Raw genomic sequence first — 18,828 nt, forward strand, 5'->3', positions numbered from 1 at the left:
GTTAGCTGTGGTCATGTGACAGATCAGCTGCTCAGGCAGATGTGATTGGTCGAACGTTGGCACGAGGTGGGCGTTCCAGCTGCAAGTTCTTCTTTCTTAGTTAATCGTTTGTATTGTAAAGTGCGTTATGGTATGATGGGGTATAATACGTTTAATCATTCTGGTTGAACGGCCCATCAACTCTGTCTCCAAATCTATAATAATATAATCATATCTAACTATGTCCTACCTAACATGTTGCTTTGAACGCACGCTTTAAGTATGTTATTTGATTTAAGTCTGCACAGCTAATAAAAAATACAACTCGAGCAGTGCAACGTGACCCATTGCTGGAGATTGCACTGTCGCCTTTGCTTGTTGCCCTGCCGCTGTCAACGGCCCAAAACAAGACTGCACCAAAAGAGAAAAGGGGTCATTTTTTGCACATCTATTCCCAACACGCTCAGTGCGCTTTGTATACGATTGCTGAAGGTATACGTGTCGAACATGCCCCTGAGTTTTGGGGTATATTTTGTTTTGTTGCATTAATAAGGTAGTGCTATGTTTTATCATTCCATTTAATCATCCGTTACACAACCCTCTATTTTCGTTGGTCTGGCCCGTTGCTACGTTGTTTGTAGACTTCCTCCAGGGTGATGGAGAAGATGTGACCAGGGATCGGGCCTGAAGTCATTTTTACGTTCATCTTTCTAAAGCATTTGGACTCTTGCAGGTTCTATCGGCGACATGATGGCCGGCCTAAGGAAAGTGAATGGAAAGTATTCCGGTGTCAATCCAGCCGTAAGGTAATAGCGATAATAACACTGTAATCAAGCAGTAAAGCTAGTGTGGTGCTAGCTTTAGCCGAACAGCTGTATCCACATTCCTTTGGCTGTTACAGGCTACTAGCTTAACCACAAACTCACTGATGCGTTTGCTTATTTACTTCATCTGTAATGGTGTACCATGTGCCTCGTTTTTGTCAGGAAGTGAAAGTAACACACCACATCTATTTTGTCAGCTAAACCACCTAGCTGTTAGTTTAAATTTTATTTCAGCATATTTCTCATTTTCTGCATTTGAGTTGCACTTTTTAAAATATCTTGATGCTTCCGGATAATATAATTTAAAGGTGCACCGTGTAACGTTTCTGATGTAGGGCCCGTTACCTTTGAGATGTCATTGTTTTGCTTGTTATGTTCCACAGAATGGCATTAACAGTTACAACTAAAGTTAACGCGATCTGTCTTGCGTTTATTAAATTAGCTACTACAGGTGTGTTTATTTCTCAGCAATAACTTGAAAGACATTCTTACTGTGGTCAGGTTCACCTTTGCACAGTCTGTTGGTGTCACCCGCTTGTCCCCATGGAAATAGATAAGTTAATGCCATACTTTGAAACATTCCAGGCAAAACAATAACATGTCTATGGATACAAGCATGTAATATCAATGCGTATTACACAGCGATGGAAAGAATGTGTGAGGGAAATGTATTTAATTACAGACTGAAAGAGTAATTGTACCTGAATACAGTTACTCAAAATGAGTATTCAGTATACGCATTGTTGGTACATGTATTTAGTTACTTCCATCCCAACACTGCCAATATATGACAATATTTAAAAGGAAATAGGTTTAATATTGTTTGATTATGTCAACGTGGTATTTTATACATGTTTACAGCAATTTTTCAAAATATGGTTTCCTTTCAGCTGTGGTCGCCTTCGTCAAGTCCAATCCTTGCTCTGTGGTGACACAACAACTCCTGATGGCATACTGTGCTCTCTTGGTTCGTTTGTGTTAATAACATTTTAAGACAACCTACTGTACTAATGTTTTTGCTTCCACAATCTTAACTGTTTTTGTGCACTGCAGGCATTGATAGCAGATATAATGAAGGATGCACAGAGCTCGCCAAATACCTGTTTTACGGACTTTATAGGAGAAAACAGCTCAATCTTGAACATGCTAGTGAGGATTTTTCTGAGGAGATGCTTGATGGTATAGTGCTCTTTTTCAAACGTTTTTAGTTATTCTGCTTGTGTTTAAATGTTTTGCTATGCTCTTCTGTCAGATGTCATCCTGTTGATTAAGTCAGAGTGTGTTCATCTTTACTGCAACCCCCTGAACTACAGCTACCTTTTACCCTACATCTCCCACTGGAGGAACCTGCATCTCTACTGCATGACAAAAGCAGAGGTTTGTAATGCTAGTCTTGTGATGACTGATTGCTTCTTGCGTCTAAATATACATTTATGTACATATTTATTTCCTGTTTTCAGTATGAAGATGAGGAAGCTGCAGAAGAATTTAAAATATCCAGTTTTGTAACTATGGTGCAAGACTGTTACAATATTGGAGTACCCTTCAGCTCACAAGGTAATACAATAACAATTCTGCCTCCTGTAAAATATTGAATCTATTTGAATATTATCCCATTGTACATTGCAATAACAACACACTATTTGTTAATATTTTGCATACTTTTGTTTCAGGACATGTCCAAAAGTTTGACATGTTTATGGTTGAAAAATGGCCATTAATTCAAGCATTTGCTCTGGAAGGCATTGGTGGAGGGAGTTTTTTTACTTTAAAATTCAAGGTACTTTTTCTTACACGTTTCAATCTTATTCACAGCTGCTGCAACATTTAATGCTATACATTATTTTGAAGCTAATGGACATGAGTGATAAATTGTGGGAGGTGTACAATAAACTGGACCCAGTGTCTCTTGAGCAATTCCTTTCAGAGGTAACACATTTCTACTCCTCCATTGTCATCACTGTTGTTTACCACAGCATGTATTTAAAGGGATGTTCTTCTTTTAGGATTTGGTCACATTTGAGAAGCAGTGGAGCGGTTTCTTCTCCAGCATGGACCTGGAGAGCCATTTGTCCATCCTGGAGCTGTCTGAAGCTCAGGCGGGAGAGGTCAGTTTTGACAATATTTGAACAATAACACAGACACAATACAACGGAATAAGAACAGGCCTCAGTTATTGTATATTTCAGCTTGCCTATGTGCATGCTATCCTATCCTCCAATGTCTAGAATATTGAAAGCTGTATAAATATATAAATCTGTTTCACTATGTAATTTTGTTTTCACAGTCATTTCGGACATACTATTCCCATGGACTTATCTCAAGCAATATTACAGATAAAAGGTGATCAAAGAACAAACAATTCTCCTGTCTTTATATATAATTACAAAGAACAGGTCATTTTAAAAAGCTTTTTATTTTCTTCCAGTAAAAATCAGCAGCCCTTTGTGCTATTTGGAAGACACAGTTCTTCTGAAGATTTGGAAAACTATTCATTCAACTTTCCCTCAGAGAGTCACCAGGTCCACAACACTGGGCCCCAGGGCTCCACTGCCAAACACATGGTAAGCAGAAGAGATTAAAAAAAACACCTAAAATGTTTGTTCACTTACTGTACAGAAATATTCTTTAATTCAAAGTCTTAACTAATCTAGTTCTAATTCTAGGTTCTGCAGTGTGTGGTGCCCAAAGGACCTCTCTCATGCTCAAGGACTTATTTCTTTGGTACTACACACACTCCGTTTCTTGGTAAGTGCTTGCTCATTATATACATTCAGGCAGCCCCTCAGTCTTCTGATGTTAACAACATATCACAAGTAAAGAAGGTTAGAGGCTTGTTGAAATAAAACTATATATATTGTCTTGGTTATTGTACCAACAGGATGTGAGAACACACAACAGAAAAACACTGACGTTTTGTAAGTGAATCGGGTTTGATTTCTTTTATATTGTTTCTCTTGACCAATTGAGTGCAATATCCTTTTATTTTTTCAGAGTTATGTCCCAGATTTATGCAGCCGTTGTTCAGGCTGTCCTATCAGGAATCAAATGCTTCTCATCCACCTCTAGTTTGACTAAAGTAAGCATCAACATAAACATATGAGTAGTGAAGTTACAGCTTGTGAAGTTACAGATTTGTCTTATTTGATCAGGCCAGGGACGTGGCAGAAAACACCTTTTTGTTGGCATTAGACTCCATGAATTTATGTCAATACCGTAGTGTTCTGAGGTAATAACATGTTATTTTAAAGAATAAATATCGGAAAAACATATTTGTGATTAATTGCATGTTTTGTTCTTAAAGGTCTAAATGTGAATTCAATATTCAGGCAGTGGATAATGAAGGAAGGTACTGTCAAAATTATATTACTAAAGTTATTGTTTTTGCAGTTTAAAAAAATGTATTTATCTAAGGGTTGTTTTTTTTTTTCAGAGTTGTACCTCTGGACGATGATGGCAGTTGTTACTTAGTGAAAACGGTATTTTCTTTACTCTCCCAAACGTCAATAAAAAAACTACATTCACTCTTATAATACCAGCAGTCTACATACCTTTTTATATGCAATTTACTCAGTGTTCAGCATATGTGTTATGATGTGATTGCAATCGTATATTCATTTACATTACAATCACATCAAACACTGTACTATACATGTGCATTTTAGGACTGTTTATGACCTGCTTTGTGTTCACTATTGTTTTCACTTATTTACGCTTGTAGTATAACAGGCTTTCATTAAAACATGTCTTTCTGTGTGCTCAAAGGCCTCAATGACAGTGCACAACATTCCAGACCTACAGTGGGACAGAGGCGATATGGGCTCTGTCATCTTCTCTGAGTCCTTCCTGGAGTCTAGCATCAACATTCAGCAGAAAGGTCGAGCCCTAATTTAATCATGTCTAATTAGACAATGATCGATATATTTTGTGACCAAATCAAATTCACTCATGTATTTGAAGCCACATGTGACACCATTAGTAATTCTGAAGCAGCAGATGCTAAAAATATTTCATTCTATCTTTCTGAGGCAACAAATATCATTTATCATCCTCACATTATCCAGCTGATTGGGTTTGTTCTCCATGGCAAACCCATCTTTTTTCCTCCTCTAGATGGCACTGTGTCCTCAGATAGCTGTTACACAGTTCTCACAACCTCTGTGCCTGGCTATGCCTGCTGGCAGGTGTGTATGCAGCAAAAAATATAGCTTTATATACTACCATAGGATCATGTGGCATTTGTTTTTCAACATTCACCCCTTCTTTCATAAAAAAAAAAAAAATAGCTGGAAGCTGATGTAAAACAGTCTGAAGAAGCACAAAATCTCACAAAGGTAAAACGGGACAATTACAATGTAGATGTATGTAAATGAAATCAGTTGATGATTTCAATCCTTTCAATAGAAAGAAGGTGGCTGTTTGGGCACTGCTCTGACTGCTGCAGATGCTGCCTATGTGCACTCTGGCAATAATTTCTCCACACCTGAAGAAGGTAATAATGAAACTAATATTATCAATGAGTTTATATGTGTATGTATATGTATATGTATAATTTAATGTCTGAATGTTTCCATGTATTTTTAGGGAAGATTGTTTTCTTCTCTGAGGGTCTCTTGTTTATCCACTCTCAATATGGAAGTATCACTATTTCAAGAGATCACATCCGCTCTATCAAGCTGTATGACTCTGTGAGTTATTTTAGTTATGAATTATCTTTGATTGTCAACACAGAAACAAACAAACGCACACTTTTACGTACTGTATTTTCTTATTGCGCTTCCTTAGGACTCTGGCACTTTAGCCTCTCTGTTTGTGGAGTATGAGAAAAGGCTGCTGCCCCATCTTCCGTTCCCTCTGCATAGCTCAGACCAGTATCTCGTGTTTGCCCTGCAGCCTCGATCCAAGAGCCACAGAGACTTATATTCCAAGGTAGGACAGGAAGGTGTCCTTCCCTTTGGAACACAGTGACATCTGTGGGCAGCATCATTTGACCCTTCTGAATCCTGCTCTGAGATGGCAGAATAGATCTTCCCTCTGTCATTTCACTTATATGTTTAAAGTAAAGTGGGTGTCATGTCATGTCATGTCGTGTCTAAACTAAACTCAATATTAAATTCTGTTGAGAAGTAGCACATCACAAATAGTTTTTATTTAATGGTTTTCTCTGAGTGGCACATTATCAGTTTCATTATCTCTTTTATTGGAATATTGATGTAACATGGAATGTGTTCTTCTCTATTTTTGTATCCATCCTATCAAGTATGGATGAAAATAACTAAAAAAACTTTTACAATAACCACGCATTTTGTTTGCTATGTTTCATAAGAGGAAATAGTATTAATAATATTGAAACATAATATTATTGTTGTTTGTTGTAGGTTTTACCTGTTTGGCAAAGCTCAGACTCTGGACTAACTCTGCAGATTGTGGACCAGGAACAGTTGGACTGGAACCAAACCAACATGTAGGCACTATATTTATGTTCAAAACCTTTTACAGTAAAATTGTCTCAGTGTTTGTTTTAGCCGTTTTTTACGCAGTAATTACTTGCTGTAGGTAAATAATTTAAAACTCTTTATTCCAGGCACTGCAGACTCCAGAAGCTGCACGACAGTCAGGAGCCTCCTGTGGCTAAACGCAGAGGAAACATGAAGACCTCCTGCTCTCAGCTGCCAGAGCTCGACATGTTAGTGCATCTTCTACACTTGATACAAGGCTTAAGAATGGGACTTGACTCCCCATAAAACATGATACTAAGTCCCATTCATTATAAACAGCATTTATATATTTCCAAAATAATTTAAGAGGGTATTTTTATTTATTTTGTAAGGAGCTTGTTTTAAACTTTGTTTTGTTGTTCAAGTCCCAACAAAGGATACTGAGCTTTATCCTGTTTGCATTTGTTCTTCCATTAGTTGCATTGAGACCATCATCGGTTCCAATAACTTATTACACTTATTATATAGCTAATAGTCTCAGGTAGAAAAGCAGGGATTCTTTTCTCTATGCTAAATCCCATATCCTTCTCTCCCCAGGTTTCTCCAACACTTTGCCTTAAGTAGCATTAGTCATGAGCCCATTTTGAATGATCACCTTGGGGCGCTCTTCCCCTCCACTGAGCTGAGGAAACCAGTCAAGAGCCAAGGAGACAAGGTAGAGGACGGCATTTCTTTTATATCCTACACAGAGTGTAAAGTTGTGTTTATTTGACCTGGGCTTTTTGGTGCCTTAAAGGTTGTCATTAGCATCATCACTGGACTACCCGGGAGCCATAAAAAGAGACTTGGTCAATTTCTGGTGAATTTTAGCAAAGAATGTGGAAGGTGGGTGATATTAAATACAATTATTAAGGACTTCAATTTGAACTTTTTTTTTTAACACATTTTAACTATTAGTTGTATTTCATTATATAGGAACAAAGATTATATACAGTCAATATTAATAATTGGTCATGAATGAAATAAATTAATGCAAATACAGTAGATGCTGTGTTGTTTTCTTTGTATAGATGATCAACAAAACATTAGTTGTATTATTATTTTTATTTTTTCTCTAAATTAAGTTTTTACTAAATTACATTAGAAGTGCTTACAACCTTAAATTGCACTTGAAAACACAGTTTTGTGTTTTAAATGTTGAATCATTGTTAACTTAGTAATACTGACTAAATCTGTGATGCCCCTTTAGGTGGGTGGTATATGAGGCTGGTTCTGACAGCTGCGACAGTTTCTCAGCCTCTCACCTCCAGCAGTTCTTGTCTGGTTTCCTGGAGAGCCACCGAGGCCTGAGAGGCAAAGCCCGTCTGCTGCTGCTCTCACCTGGGTAAGGACGCCTTGGGACCTGCCTCACACTGAGCACAAACAAAGCCACTACAATACACCACTTTAGCAACAAACTAAATAGACAAAGACAAAACACTGTCACGTTAAATTTTTTTGCCATATATCAGGAAAATACTGTATCCATAATCATCATCAGGACCACTTACTTGATCTATTTTGATAACACATGGTTTAAACAACTTGTTGTTGAGCTTATTGAAGCTTCCCGTGACTGCGTTTGGATAGATATACAACCAATAAATCAAAGGTTTGCTTGTGCCTATTTAGATGGGCAATGGGAAATTGCTCATGGATATTGACTTAAAGTGGGTTTCCAGACATAGTCATACCTGCCAAAGAATGTGCAAAGAATGCTAACAAAACAGTTAAAATAATTTGACCACTTCTATTTATCACTAAATACTTCTTTTATTTGGTCTAGATCATGCCCAAGACCAAATACTCTAGTTATTTTCACTGCCTGGGTGGTTTCCAAAACTTACTGGAGAGTTATTAATAAGAAGTGAATGTGTTTTCCACAGATACACAGATGTTTTGGATGTGGTTCAGCCCATTCTGTTCCATCCTGATCCAAACGTCCAGGCTCATTTCACGATCGGTGCAGTCACCGCCTGCATTGACCCCCTGGCCTCCTGCTTGGAGCACAGGTAACATAATGAAGATCTCCTTTGGTTCTTCCCATTCACACAGCACAAAGACCCACTCAAACCAGCCCCAGCTTCCCATTGTGCAGTAAGTAATGGGTTTCAGGACAGAGAGAGTTCACACCTGGATTAACACTGGCCACTCGTTATCCAAGCTGAAGGAGGCATTTTAATTTCACCCCTGAATAAGACCATATATCTGTAGCAGTAATAATGTAACTGCTCCTGTTAACTGTAACTTGACGATTTTTTCATTACAACAGAACATAGACAATCTGCGTTGTAAATTTTTTCTTGACGGAGCACTGACCTTGAAAACAAAACTTTACAGGCTAAAATACAGAGAATAATAACCATGAAAACCTGATTTGCATTTCTGTTTGTTGCAATGACCCAAGCAAACACAGGGATGACAGACAGGACAGGATGTTGATAAATTGCAAATGCCCTCAATGTTTCAAGGAGGTTACGTGACACTTTTGGTTATTAAAACTCAAGGCCTGGTGCTTTTCAGAGAGAGGATCAGACCTACATTTAATCTGACTGTGCTTTTGTTGCAGGCTTTGGTCATAGCTTACTGAGCTTCTCACTGTCACAGATTGACTTTTTGCCCCACACAATACGACATACCACTCTGTTTAATAGTCTTTTCAACTGCACTGTGAGAAGCAAGCCAGCAATTATTTTACTAAAAGCTCTACCAAGGGACATTTCACAATATTTAAGTGTTTGGATGATGTATAATTGGAGATATTGCGTCATGTTATTTGCAACCTTTTTAAAAAAAACACGTAGTAAGCATAAATAAGATACGAGAAAAGACCAGCAAAAAAATTCAAAATCAACATTATACAGCAAAATGGGAACTGGAATTAGTTTCTCAGACCGTGCAGAGCTAAGCGAGCCTGTTGGCCAAAAGCAGTTGGAAATGTAGGATACTTCAAGACACGACTCTTATTTAAGGAAAGAAAGGTGATCACTTAAACTGTGTATGATCACAATGTGAACATAGCCTGCTGCATTTATCCGGTTTCCTTTTTTACCGTACTTTCTGCACTAAAAGGCGCACTTTAAGCCTTTAATTTCCTCAGTTCTCTTTATAATCCTGTGCGCCTTTTCGTGCGCAAAATACTGTACTTGATTTTCTTCTTTTAGATGTCAGGTACAAACTAAACATTGAGTTGTAGACCTTTATATTTCTTATTAGACTTATCAAAGCAAAAATGTAACTATGTAACACTGTTTTTTGTCTTCCTGAATGTTCTTTCTGTTATTTTTACAATTGTATGATTAAATATTTGCAATTCAGACTTCATTTAGAGTGAATTTTCTATTATAAAATCAAAATGACCTAGTGTCAGACATTTTGAGTCTGGACATGGACCTGTTAGGATGATCCTTCAGAGTGACAGCTCCGCTCAACTCTGCAGTGGAAAAGTGTGTAATAAGAGGTTTAGTCAGCTATGCAGTTAGTATTGACTTTTCCATTTGAGACGTCTTCAACAAGCCCCCTGCCACTTGCTGTTGCTAGGGGCATCTGCGTGGATGTCCCTGGACCCCGGTGTAGCACTAATTGGGTGTGGTTAGCCCAGCTTAGGCCTGACCCGCTTGTCACCCCCACAGCATAGCCCGCTAATCTCCCTGATCCACATGAGCAACCCACTCTCCCTCCTCGTTGAAGCTCATCAGTCAGTCATGATCCATTCTTTGTGATGGATGTGGACAGTTCATTACATCAGGACAGAAAGATAAATGCCTTTGAAAGAGCCCCATCCTCTGTATGCAGGCTTCTTAAAAGCTGCAGAGTGCTGATATGGCTTTGATAACATGAAGCCCGATTAAGAATGGTTGTTCAATGGCCAACCACTGATCGATTTAAAAATATCCCAGGATAAATAGTGCTTTCTCTAAACCGCATGAAATTGAATTACAAAAAGCTTTTTCATTGGCCAGTTACAGGCTGTAGTCATGATGTCATTTGAGAAAGATCTCTTGCCAAATTTAGCATGACTTAACCATGACATAAATTAGCTATTTGGTTCTTCTCTGCTATAGTTTAAAAGTTTGCTACTGAGCAAATGACCTTCTTTGTCACTCTGCCTCTCAGTGGCCGAGTGGATAGCACACATGCGCTCCATGTGAGAAGATCACAGCTTTGTGAGTTTGAATCTGGCTCTGTCAATTTGCTGCATGTCCTTCCCCAGTCTCATCCCCATTTCATGCTATACTATCCTGTCTAATAAAGCCTACAGGCCAAAGTATACTTTAAAAAAACATTGCTTGTCACCAGTAGAACATATATGTACTAATAGCTCTTAATTTACATCCACAATCTACCGCAAACTTCTTTACGTCATGTGAAATCAGATCTCTACATCAATAAGCATGGCCAAAGCTCGTCTTTGACTATTGACAGTTTATATACCGCACATGAACAGACCATGGAACATATAGAAAAGTGTTTAGCATGATTCAATGTCATGTCATATTTTACAATGTCAATTGTTTGAACGCTTAACAGGAGTGTTTTAACGTGAATTGAGTACAAATGCTGTCCCTGTTGTTTTTAGGTTTGCCTTCCCCAAACTGTTGGAGCAATGCAGTCAAGGTAAACCAACAAGACACACCACTCTGGAATCAAAATTAACTTAAATGCAATGCTATTCCTACTTTGGCTTTACACATAAAATAATAAAAGGTTGTGATTTTGTTCTCCCTCTTGCTGTTCTTTGCTGTGTGTCAGGTATTGTGAGCACAGTGGTGTTCACTGGTCTGACAGCAGAGCAGAAGCATCCTCTCCTGCAGCATGTTCAGCAGTTGGTACGCTCTGCCAACCCCACTGCTGCCTTCATCCTGGCTGAGAAAGGAGCTGTCACCAGGTAGGCGCTCACTGAATTATGATCAATGCACAAACAGTCACTTTACTGCCTTTATCATTTCAAAATATATTCACTACAGGCTACATCTGCCTTTTTCACACAGGCGAGTGTCTAAATCTGCCCATTCAAAGCTTTGTGAAAGCCTTTCAGAGTAGACTCTTTACATAAATGACTTGGAGGCCTGTGTGAACAGGGTTTTCTACTTCTGCTACCAAGGTTCAGGTTTATTAATGTCTGTTAATTATTTTGTTAGTTTAATAGCAGGATAACTGAAAAAGTAATGGTAAAATTTGTATTCATTATTGTCTTTTAATTAAGTTACATTCTGAGTACAAGTCCATATACAAGCAAAATGTTCAGCAAATGATTAATTTCCCAAACTAAAAGATCTCTCAGAATTGTTCAGTTATTTTGTACAATATATTTAATTGTCATAATTAGATGACTATGTGTTCTCTCTCCTGTAGGAATGAAGATGTGAATATGATATTGTCAGACAGCAGCTTTAATGAAGTGCAGATGCTGAGAGCACGTTACGTCCTCTATCCCGGCTGGTGAGGCTCCTCAATGTGACCCCTGTGTGCTGTCCACTCAACCTTCAAGCCACAGATTGGTCCTGATTCCTGGCGCAGAGTTCGCTTTTCGCGCTGCCGCCTGGATTCCTCCCTGTGGTTTAATTGCCTGGCGGCGGCAGTGCTGGGGGTATCGGAGGCTGATTGCTGTAAAGCCCCTCAGGACGGCTTGTGTTCTCTCACCAGCTGCCTCCTGGAAGCACAGTAACAAGCCACGGCCGTGTACACACAGGGGGTCTGCTTCCTCTGGAGCAGGGCTATGCCTCAGTGCTCAGCTCAATGTGAACCTCAGCTAAATCCCATATACACTATCCACACACAGACTACGTTTACCGACTTGTGAGCTTTAATTGGGGTAAATTTGTCTCTAGCAGAAGGAAAACCTCTGTATTGAGAAGCTATTTTTATGCTGACAAGGGTTTATTTGTAGTCATATGTGTCAGATTTTGATTACATTGTCAGGTTATTTAAGACATTTGTCTTGGTTAGCTTTTGATTAGGACAAGGAAAAACATTTGGTTCCAGATGGACAGAATTTTTTATAAGCATTGAAAAATTAGGCCTGGATTATTATTATTAATAATAATTTATTATTAATAATAATAATTGCACGGTAGCAGAGCGGTTAGAGCTCCTGCCTTCCAATAAGGGGCTCATGGGTTTGATTCCCAGACCAGACCAATATCATGTTCTCTCTGGGTGGTCCCGTGTTACCGTGGGTTCTTTCCAGCTTCTCCAGCTTCCTCCCACCGTTCAAAGACATGCATGTGTTTGGTAAATTGGCAACTCAATTTTAATGTGATATATAAAAATATATAGATATAAAAAATAGGCTTGAAAAAAAACAAAGAAGCACATTTAATCAGTTGCGCTGCCTGTAATTCTGCCACAGTTGGAATGTTGAGGGTCCTTTTTCAAATGAAATCATGTAGGTGCATAATCTCTACAGAAGTTGACCTCTAAATTGAAAGTTTCAACTAAGTTTCAAACTTAACTTTATCTCTGTGTTTTCTGTTTCAGGTGCAAAGGCCGGTTCTTCACTGGCGCTGGGTCTCTGGTCCTATCACAGCGGCGTGTGGCATTCACTCGGCCCCTGGAGAGGCCTTTATTTGTCGCACGCTGCAAAGGTGAGATGGAACAAAATGCCTGGCCCTTTTTTACTTTTACACGTGACAGAAGCCTTAGATACAGGCTGGCAGTTTGACCAGGGTAATATAACCTCTATACCACTAAATATGGACACAACTCCACTCAAGTAATGGTCTCTGCAGCATTAGAACTAGCGCATATGTGTGAAAAAAAATAACCAAACAATTCAATGATCACAGTCCTGTATCTTTCAAACACTTTTGAAATCTGTATATTGATATGTTTTTATTTGCCTGCAGCGTTAAAGTCATCTTTGAAACCCAACCCCTTCCATGGAAATGTCTACAATATTTCAGGCAGAATGTGCTTTTCTGGTAAGCAGCTAATTATATATACTTAAAAACATTATTTCTGAATTTAATTGCTTTTGCTTTTCACACTTGATTAAAAAAAAAAAAAAAAGTTTTCCCTTGAAGACTATATGGGCCTGATAAAGGTAGAAATATTCTCTATGCATTGTTCTTGATGAGGACTAGATTCCTACATTGGTTTCCTCAGAAACCTTTGAACTCCTGAATAGATATAGTTAGTTAGTATGTGTCTTTAAAAAAAAGTACTGTCAAATATTTATGTCCTAAACACATGCAATTTCTGAGAGCTATTGGGGTCACTTAAAGATAAAATGTATGGAAACACTGCTCCGACAGCCGGCTGGCCGCATTTAAAGCCCCTGTGGCAGGTGTCATATGAGGTGTGATCCAGTCTTTGTTCCTTTGGCCTTTAGACTCGGACCAAATCATGGAGGTCACTTACAACACGGTGAGCGGGACCCTCATCATCCTTCCAGTCAATGACCCAGAGACAATTTCCTCTTTCCTGGTTTTTGATGGTGTTGGTCTCACCGAAGATGGAATGAAAAACTGGCTTCGTCTGTGCACAAAGAAGGTAGACGTCTTAACAGCCTTAGTGAATTGTAATATTGTAAACACAGCAAACAAATTAACATTAAGGAGGACTAGATCATGATTACTGTTTAAACAAACAACAGGCTTAAGGCAAGGCAAGTTTATATGTAGGTCACAGTCCGTACACAAAGTAATTCAAAGTGCTTTACATAACAGGAAACAATGCATTGAAATCAGAATACAAATAAGATCATATTTTATTGAGATGAGTCTTTGCAACTACAGTATTATAACACTGTGTAAGGCAATAAAAAGAGAAAATTATATTAACATTATCATAACATTTTGCTCATGGTGTCCGCTAGCTATTAGTCCGCTACTTATCATAAATCTAAGCTTGTTTTAATAATTTCTTACTGTTTCAAACAAGACAAAAACTGAATTGTATTGTTTGGATAGAAACCTGTAATGAAGACCAGGAAGACCAAAGCCAACCTCACTTTACAAGAAGTTAATAAAATACATGTGAGTTTTTGCTTTTCGCCTTTTCATCCGACTCATTGATAAACATTATGTGGAATAATTTGTTTTATCTGAGAAGGCAGCAAAGCATCTGGATCCATTACCAGCAGGCTACTTCTACAACGGTTACCAGTATGTCAGCTTCTTTGGGGAGAAAATAAACCTACATCCCAGTATCCTTTGCCTCCAGCAGTTTTTTGTCGTAATCATATAGTAAATGCATCATTCATTTTTATTAATGCAGTGGTTCCCAAACAACATCAGAAAGACACTAGCCACTTTTTTATTTGAGTTGCCAGAAATGTCATCTGGACATTGTTTTAGTTAAATTAGTAATGCCCAAAGGGAGGAGTTATAACTGAAACTTGCACTGCCCTTTTGAAACCTTTTCTGTCATGGACCACTCCTGGATGAATGAGTAGTAGTTGACACTTAAAATGACTTAAATTAGCCCCATTGTTCATTTGTTTACACATATATATTCTCTTACATCAGTGTTTCCTCAGACCTGGACCAGTTCATTGACGAGTACATCGCCGAAGCCAACGACGAAATCGAGCATTTCAACCGAGAGCTGGAGTTACACAGGCAGCCCGACCTGTTTGACCCCTGAATGAACCGTCCGTACGTCCACCACAAGGGGCAAGGGGGAGGGCAGGGCACTGGTACGATACACTCTACATTCCTCCTGGTAGCTGCAAGGGCCCATCCATTATTATCAGCTACGACACTGTGTTTCCCGCTCCCGTGCAACGGAAAAGTTAAACATCGCTTAGTTTCAATTACATCACCCTTCAAGAGGCAGCTGACATATTGAGATTGCATTTGTCGCCTTGAAGGGGGGAATTGATGTAGTTCTTGTAGATATAGACAAGTTATGAATTATTACAAGTGGAGACAAATGTAATGAAATCGCTGAAAATTTTCACTAGGCTGAAGGTTACAAGAAGAGGTGGGTAGGATAAATAGTCAAGTAGCAGTGTTCAGAATAAACCATTTCCACTTTTATTTACAATTTAAAGTTACTCAAGTTTATATAACAGAGAAACTAAAGCTTTTTACAATACAAAAAATAGTGTAGAGGAAATAGTATTGAGGAATCTTGCACAATTGAGGGGAATTTCCGAATGCGTGCTTGCAGCTTTCTGTTTATCGCAGTTGGCAAATTAAAGCCTCTATTTTGGGCCTGGCGTGGAGGGCCGTGTGACACTCGGTGGACTCCCTCATGGGTTTTCTCAAGAAGCACTCCTCCTCTGTTGTCACCCAATACGGGCCCCACCTGTTAGCTTGTCTGCCTGCCACGGCAGAGGCAGCACTGGGCCTTGGAGCGCGGTAAACACAATGACAACTGACGAACGGAGCCATTTATCACATCCCGGTCTTTATTTTAAGACTCCTAAAGTGAATCTAATGAAAGTGCAATAAAGCAGGCGCGACTCCCTGAAGCGAAACGTCATTGTCAGAACAGCTGCGGCCGCCGAGTTACACGTTACATCACTGAGGGTCTTCACACACTAGAGATGTTTGCAGAGGTCCAAGTATTCAGGCTGTAAAGAAGAGCATGACTTTAACAAGCCATTTAAATCACTACATGGAGTCATTGCATTTAGTTTGAATTCATTTATCACTGTTTATAGTGTTAGTTATAGCATTGAACACCATAACATAAGCCATTCAAATTATATATTATTTACTTGATTTAGTTCATTCTTTTGTGCTTGTTTTTGAGATTACTTGGTTTTAGGATTGTGTGCAACCTTGGATTGCGATGTGGCAACTGGTGCATTGTTACATAAATCCAGATGTGTGCTTGTTTTTGAGATTACTTGGTTTTAGGATTGTGTGCAACCTTGGATTGCGATGTGGCAACTGGTGCATTGTTACATAAATCCAGATGTTTGCTGTGTGGATGCTGAAGTTTACTTGTATGTCTTCCATTCGCCACTCCAGATGAGGTTAAATAACACAACAGCATTACTGTATTTTCTGCATATATTTCACATTCATTGGAGCTTTTAAAGTACTTAACTCTTAATGGGTTCACCTGTTGACATTTACATTGATGTAAAAGACTAATCGATTTATTATTGATGAGATTATTAGCCATCAGTCATTGTCCACACATATCATTGACTATGCATAAGAGGGTTTCTATAGGAAAAAGTTGAAACATTTAAATATAGTATATGCAAGATATTTATATATATATATATATATATATATATATATATATATATATATAAGTTAATTTTGACAACTAAATGTCAAGTAAAGATATTAGCTGATTTCTTGATATGAATAAAACATTCAAATATAATCGTATAAGCTGTTTTAAACCTCTATCTAACAACATCTTTCTGTCTTAATGAATAGGTTTCTTTTCAGTGACAAACCGTTAATGTTCACTCTATTTCCGTCTACACTTCAAATTAAGCCAAACTGGTCACATGCTCCACTGACTTGTCGATGAATAAATTTAGAATTAGTCCATTTTCACCCTTTTATTGAACGTTTTTTAAGAAGTGCAATTCTAACTTGTTTCTATGTACTTGTTCTTAACCGTACCCTCAAATAGATCTTTAAGGACAAAGAGACAAATGAGCTGCTAGATTCTCAGTCTTTCACAGCTTGGAGTATGGCTTTACTCACAGAACCTAAAAATACTGAAGCCATTTTAAAAACAAGAGGTGATTTGGGGTAAGACATTAACACTGTACGTGTTTTATACCAAACTAGATCATATTGAAAAGATATCTTATGTGTTGACAAAATTATGACATTTGTGTAGCTGTGGATGCAGTGTGGCTTTCGATCCAGTTACGTAATACTGTGGGGAGATTATTTGATTGACAGTGCAAAGGGCTGTTGGGGCTTCTGACACAGAAGAGACGTGGAGTGTCTACTAACAGCTTAGTGGGATGCCACTAACACATACTATTACTGTATATTCTATTAAATGTAATGCTATACTAGATGTTAACAGATCAGGCATAACAATATAACCACTGACGATGTAATAGCACATGATTTTTATGATTCAAGGGGAAGATAAGGCAGCAAGGAACCATTTATTTTAAAATCTCAAATTGAGTCAATTTTCCAAAGGCTCTATTTTGAACTGACCAGAGCTTTTTTATGTTGGGTTCTTCCCTGTCTTCAGTGGTTAGTATCTACCAATGTAAGGAAAAAAGTGTTGAGGAAAAAATGTCTCAGGTGGTTAAAATATTATGTCTTATCTACACAGTACGACGCTGTTTTGCATGTTATGAGTCGAATAACAAATACAGTACTTTGTAAATATCCTAACCTTTGCCTTTCACCAACATAATAGAGTAAACGCGTCTATTTTAAATTACCTCAAAACAGAGTATTTTTTATAAAACTGAATTTGCATCAGTTACACAAAAACGAACAAGATGCAATTTTTGAATCAACAAGAGAATCTGATTGGACTCACATCGGGTTTCTCTGATCCAGCAGTGCCTCCGCAGCAGACTGAAGGATCGGCCTGAAAAAGTGTTGGTGAAAGGAAACCATGAGTTGTTCTTCTAAAACAAAGTGCATTTGTACTTTTGCTATGACAGAGAGTTAAGTAGACCAGGGGACGCTGGAGGGCTCAAAACAATTCAGGTACTTGAAATATGCAAAAAAAATACCAAATATTGTCTGGGTTCAAACAATACTTTGTGCAGATATCGACCATACCATCACAATGATATCAACGTTAACGTATAACTGGTACTTTTGATATCCAGCCTGGAGAGACGTAAAACCAGCTTATATATACAATGCAATTTAACTAATCTAAAGTTTGACCCATGTTTATTTCACTCTGGGGTCACTCTGAGCCCTCCAAAGCCTCTCAACATGGCTCTGCACCGCGCTCTGTCAAACTGCACCTGTCTTCACCTGCGTGTGTTTGGACAGACTTCTGTAGCTGATGTTATGGGACAAAAACAAGTTTGGTGACAATATTTATACATGACATGTTGTAATGCAAAGGCTCAACAGCAGTGAATTATTGTTGTTATCCAATGGGGATTTTTCTTGTGTTGGTAAGTTTTAAAGAGACACAATGGGGTTTTGTTAATGATCTGTCTTTACAGTACTATTTGATGTGAGACAATTGTTTACTTGGGAAGCGACCAAATATCTCTAAAAACCTCAGGGGGCTTTTGATTGTAAACGGCTGCTCCGTCCCATTGAGGTCCAAAGGGAACAAAAAGGCAACGTGCAAATATTGATATTATTTAGATTTGCTACAGTTAAATATTTATTTTGCTGTTAAAATGATTGATAGCAGGATTAGATATGGGACTAAATCAAAGGGCTCATGTCTTTTCCTCTATATTCATCTGCAAGTTCCTAGACATCTATTGTGAAGAAAATGTAAAGTGCCAATTTGACCTTCACATGTTCAGAGGGAGTGAACGCTGTTTCACAAATACTACTGTAACTTGTGTTTTTCCTGTGACTGAAGCTTTTATAATCTGTCCTATTAATTGACTGTCTTTAATTCATTAAATATTTATATGGTTAAATTATAATGTTTCTCGTCTCTTTAACCTTGAA

The 18,828-nt window shown here is 38.2% G+C and overlaps 1 protein-coding gene across 1 annotated transcript; it reads left to right on the top strand.

Annotated features, from left to right (window-relative positions):
* Positions 1-644: 644 nt before the first annotated feature.
* dnaaf9 (dynein axonemal assembly factor 9) lies at positions 645-15,222 on the top strand. Its single transcript, XM_072457711.1, has 37 exons — positions 645-785; positions 1,694-1,770; positions 1,857-1,982; positions 2,056-2,180; positions 2,264-2,360; positions 2,477-2,583; positions 2,655-2,732; positions 2,810-2,911; positions 3,091-3,146; positions 3,232-3,367; positions 3,470-3,551; positions 3,685-3,721; positions 3,798-3,882; positions 3,956-4,032; positions 4,108-4,152; positions 4,237-4,282; positions 4,569-4,680; positions 4,917-4,987; positions 5,090-5,137; positions 5,208-5,295; positions 5,388-5,491; positions 5,589-5,732; positions 6,182-6,267; positions 6,388-6,489; positions 6,839-6,956; positions 7,038-7,126; positions 7,491-7,625; positions 8,167-8,292; positions 10,860-10,897; positions 11,033-11,168; positions 11,636-11,722; positions 12,761-12,867; positions 13,129-13,203; positions 13,614-13,774; positions 14,194-14,259; positions 14,336-14,429; positions 14,763-15,222. Exons 1-37 carry the CDS (start codon positions 727-729, stop codon positions 14,867-14,869), a joined length of 3,429 nt encoding a protein of 1,142 aa, XP_072313812.1. The 5' UTR covers positions 645-726; the 3' UTR covers positions 14,870-15,222.
* Positions 15,223-18,828: the final 3,606 nt, after the last annotated feature.

Source organism: Eucyclogobius newberryi, unplaced genomic scaffold, assembly GCF_026437365.1.
Source record: "Eucyclogobius newberryi isolate DKJ021-1_F unplaced genomic scaffold, fEucNew1.0.hap1 SCAF_21, whole genome shotgun sequence".
Taxonomy (NCBI): Eukaryota; Metazoa; Chordata; class Actinopteri; order Gobiiformes; family Gobiidae; genus Eucyclogobius; species Eucyclogobius newberryi.

Bases quoted from the DNA above. Each gene is read 5' to 3' on its own strand.
- dnaaf9 (XM_072457711.1), top strand. From the start codon at position 727: ATGATGGCCGGCCTAAGGAAAGTGAATGGAAAGTATTCCGGTGTCAAT. The intron at 3,368-3,469 runs GTAAGCAGAAGA...TTCTAATTCTAG, and splicing joins GCTCCACTGCCAAACACATG to GTTCTGCAGTGTGTGGTGCC. The intron at 7,127-7,490 runs GTGGGTGATATT...ATGCCCCTTTAG, and splicing joins TTTAGCAAAGAATGTGGAAG to GTGGGTGGTATATGAGGCTG.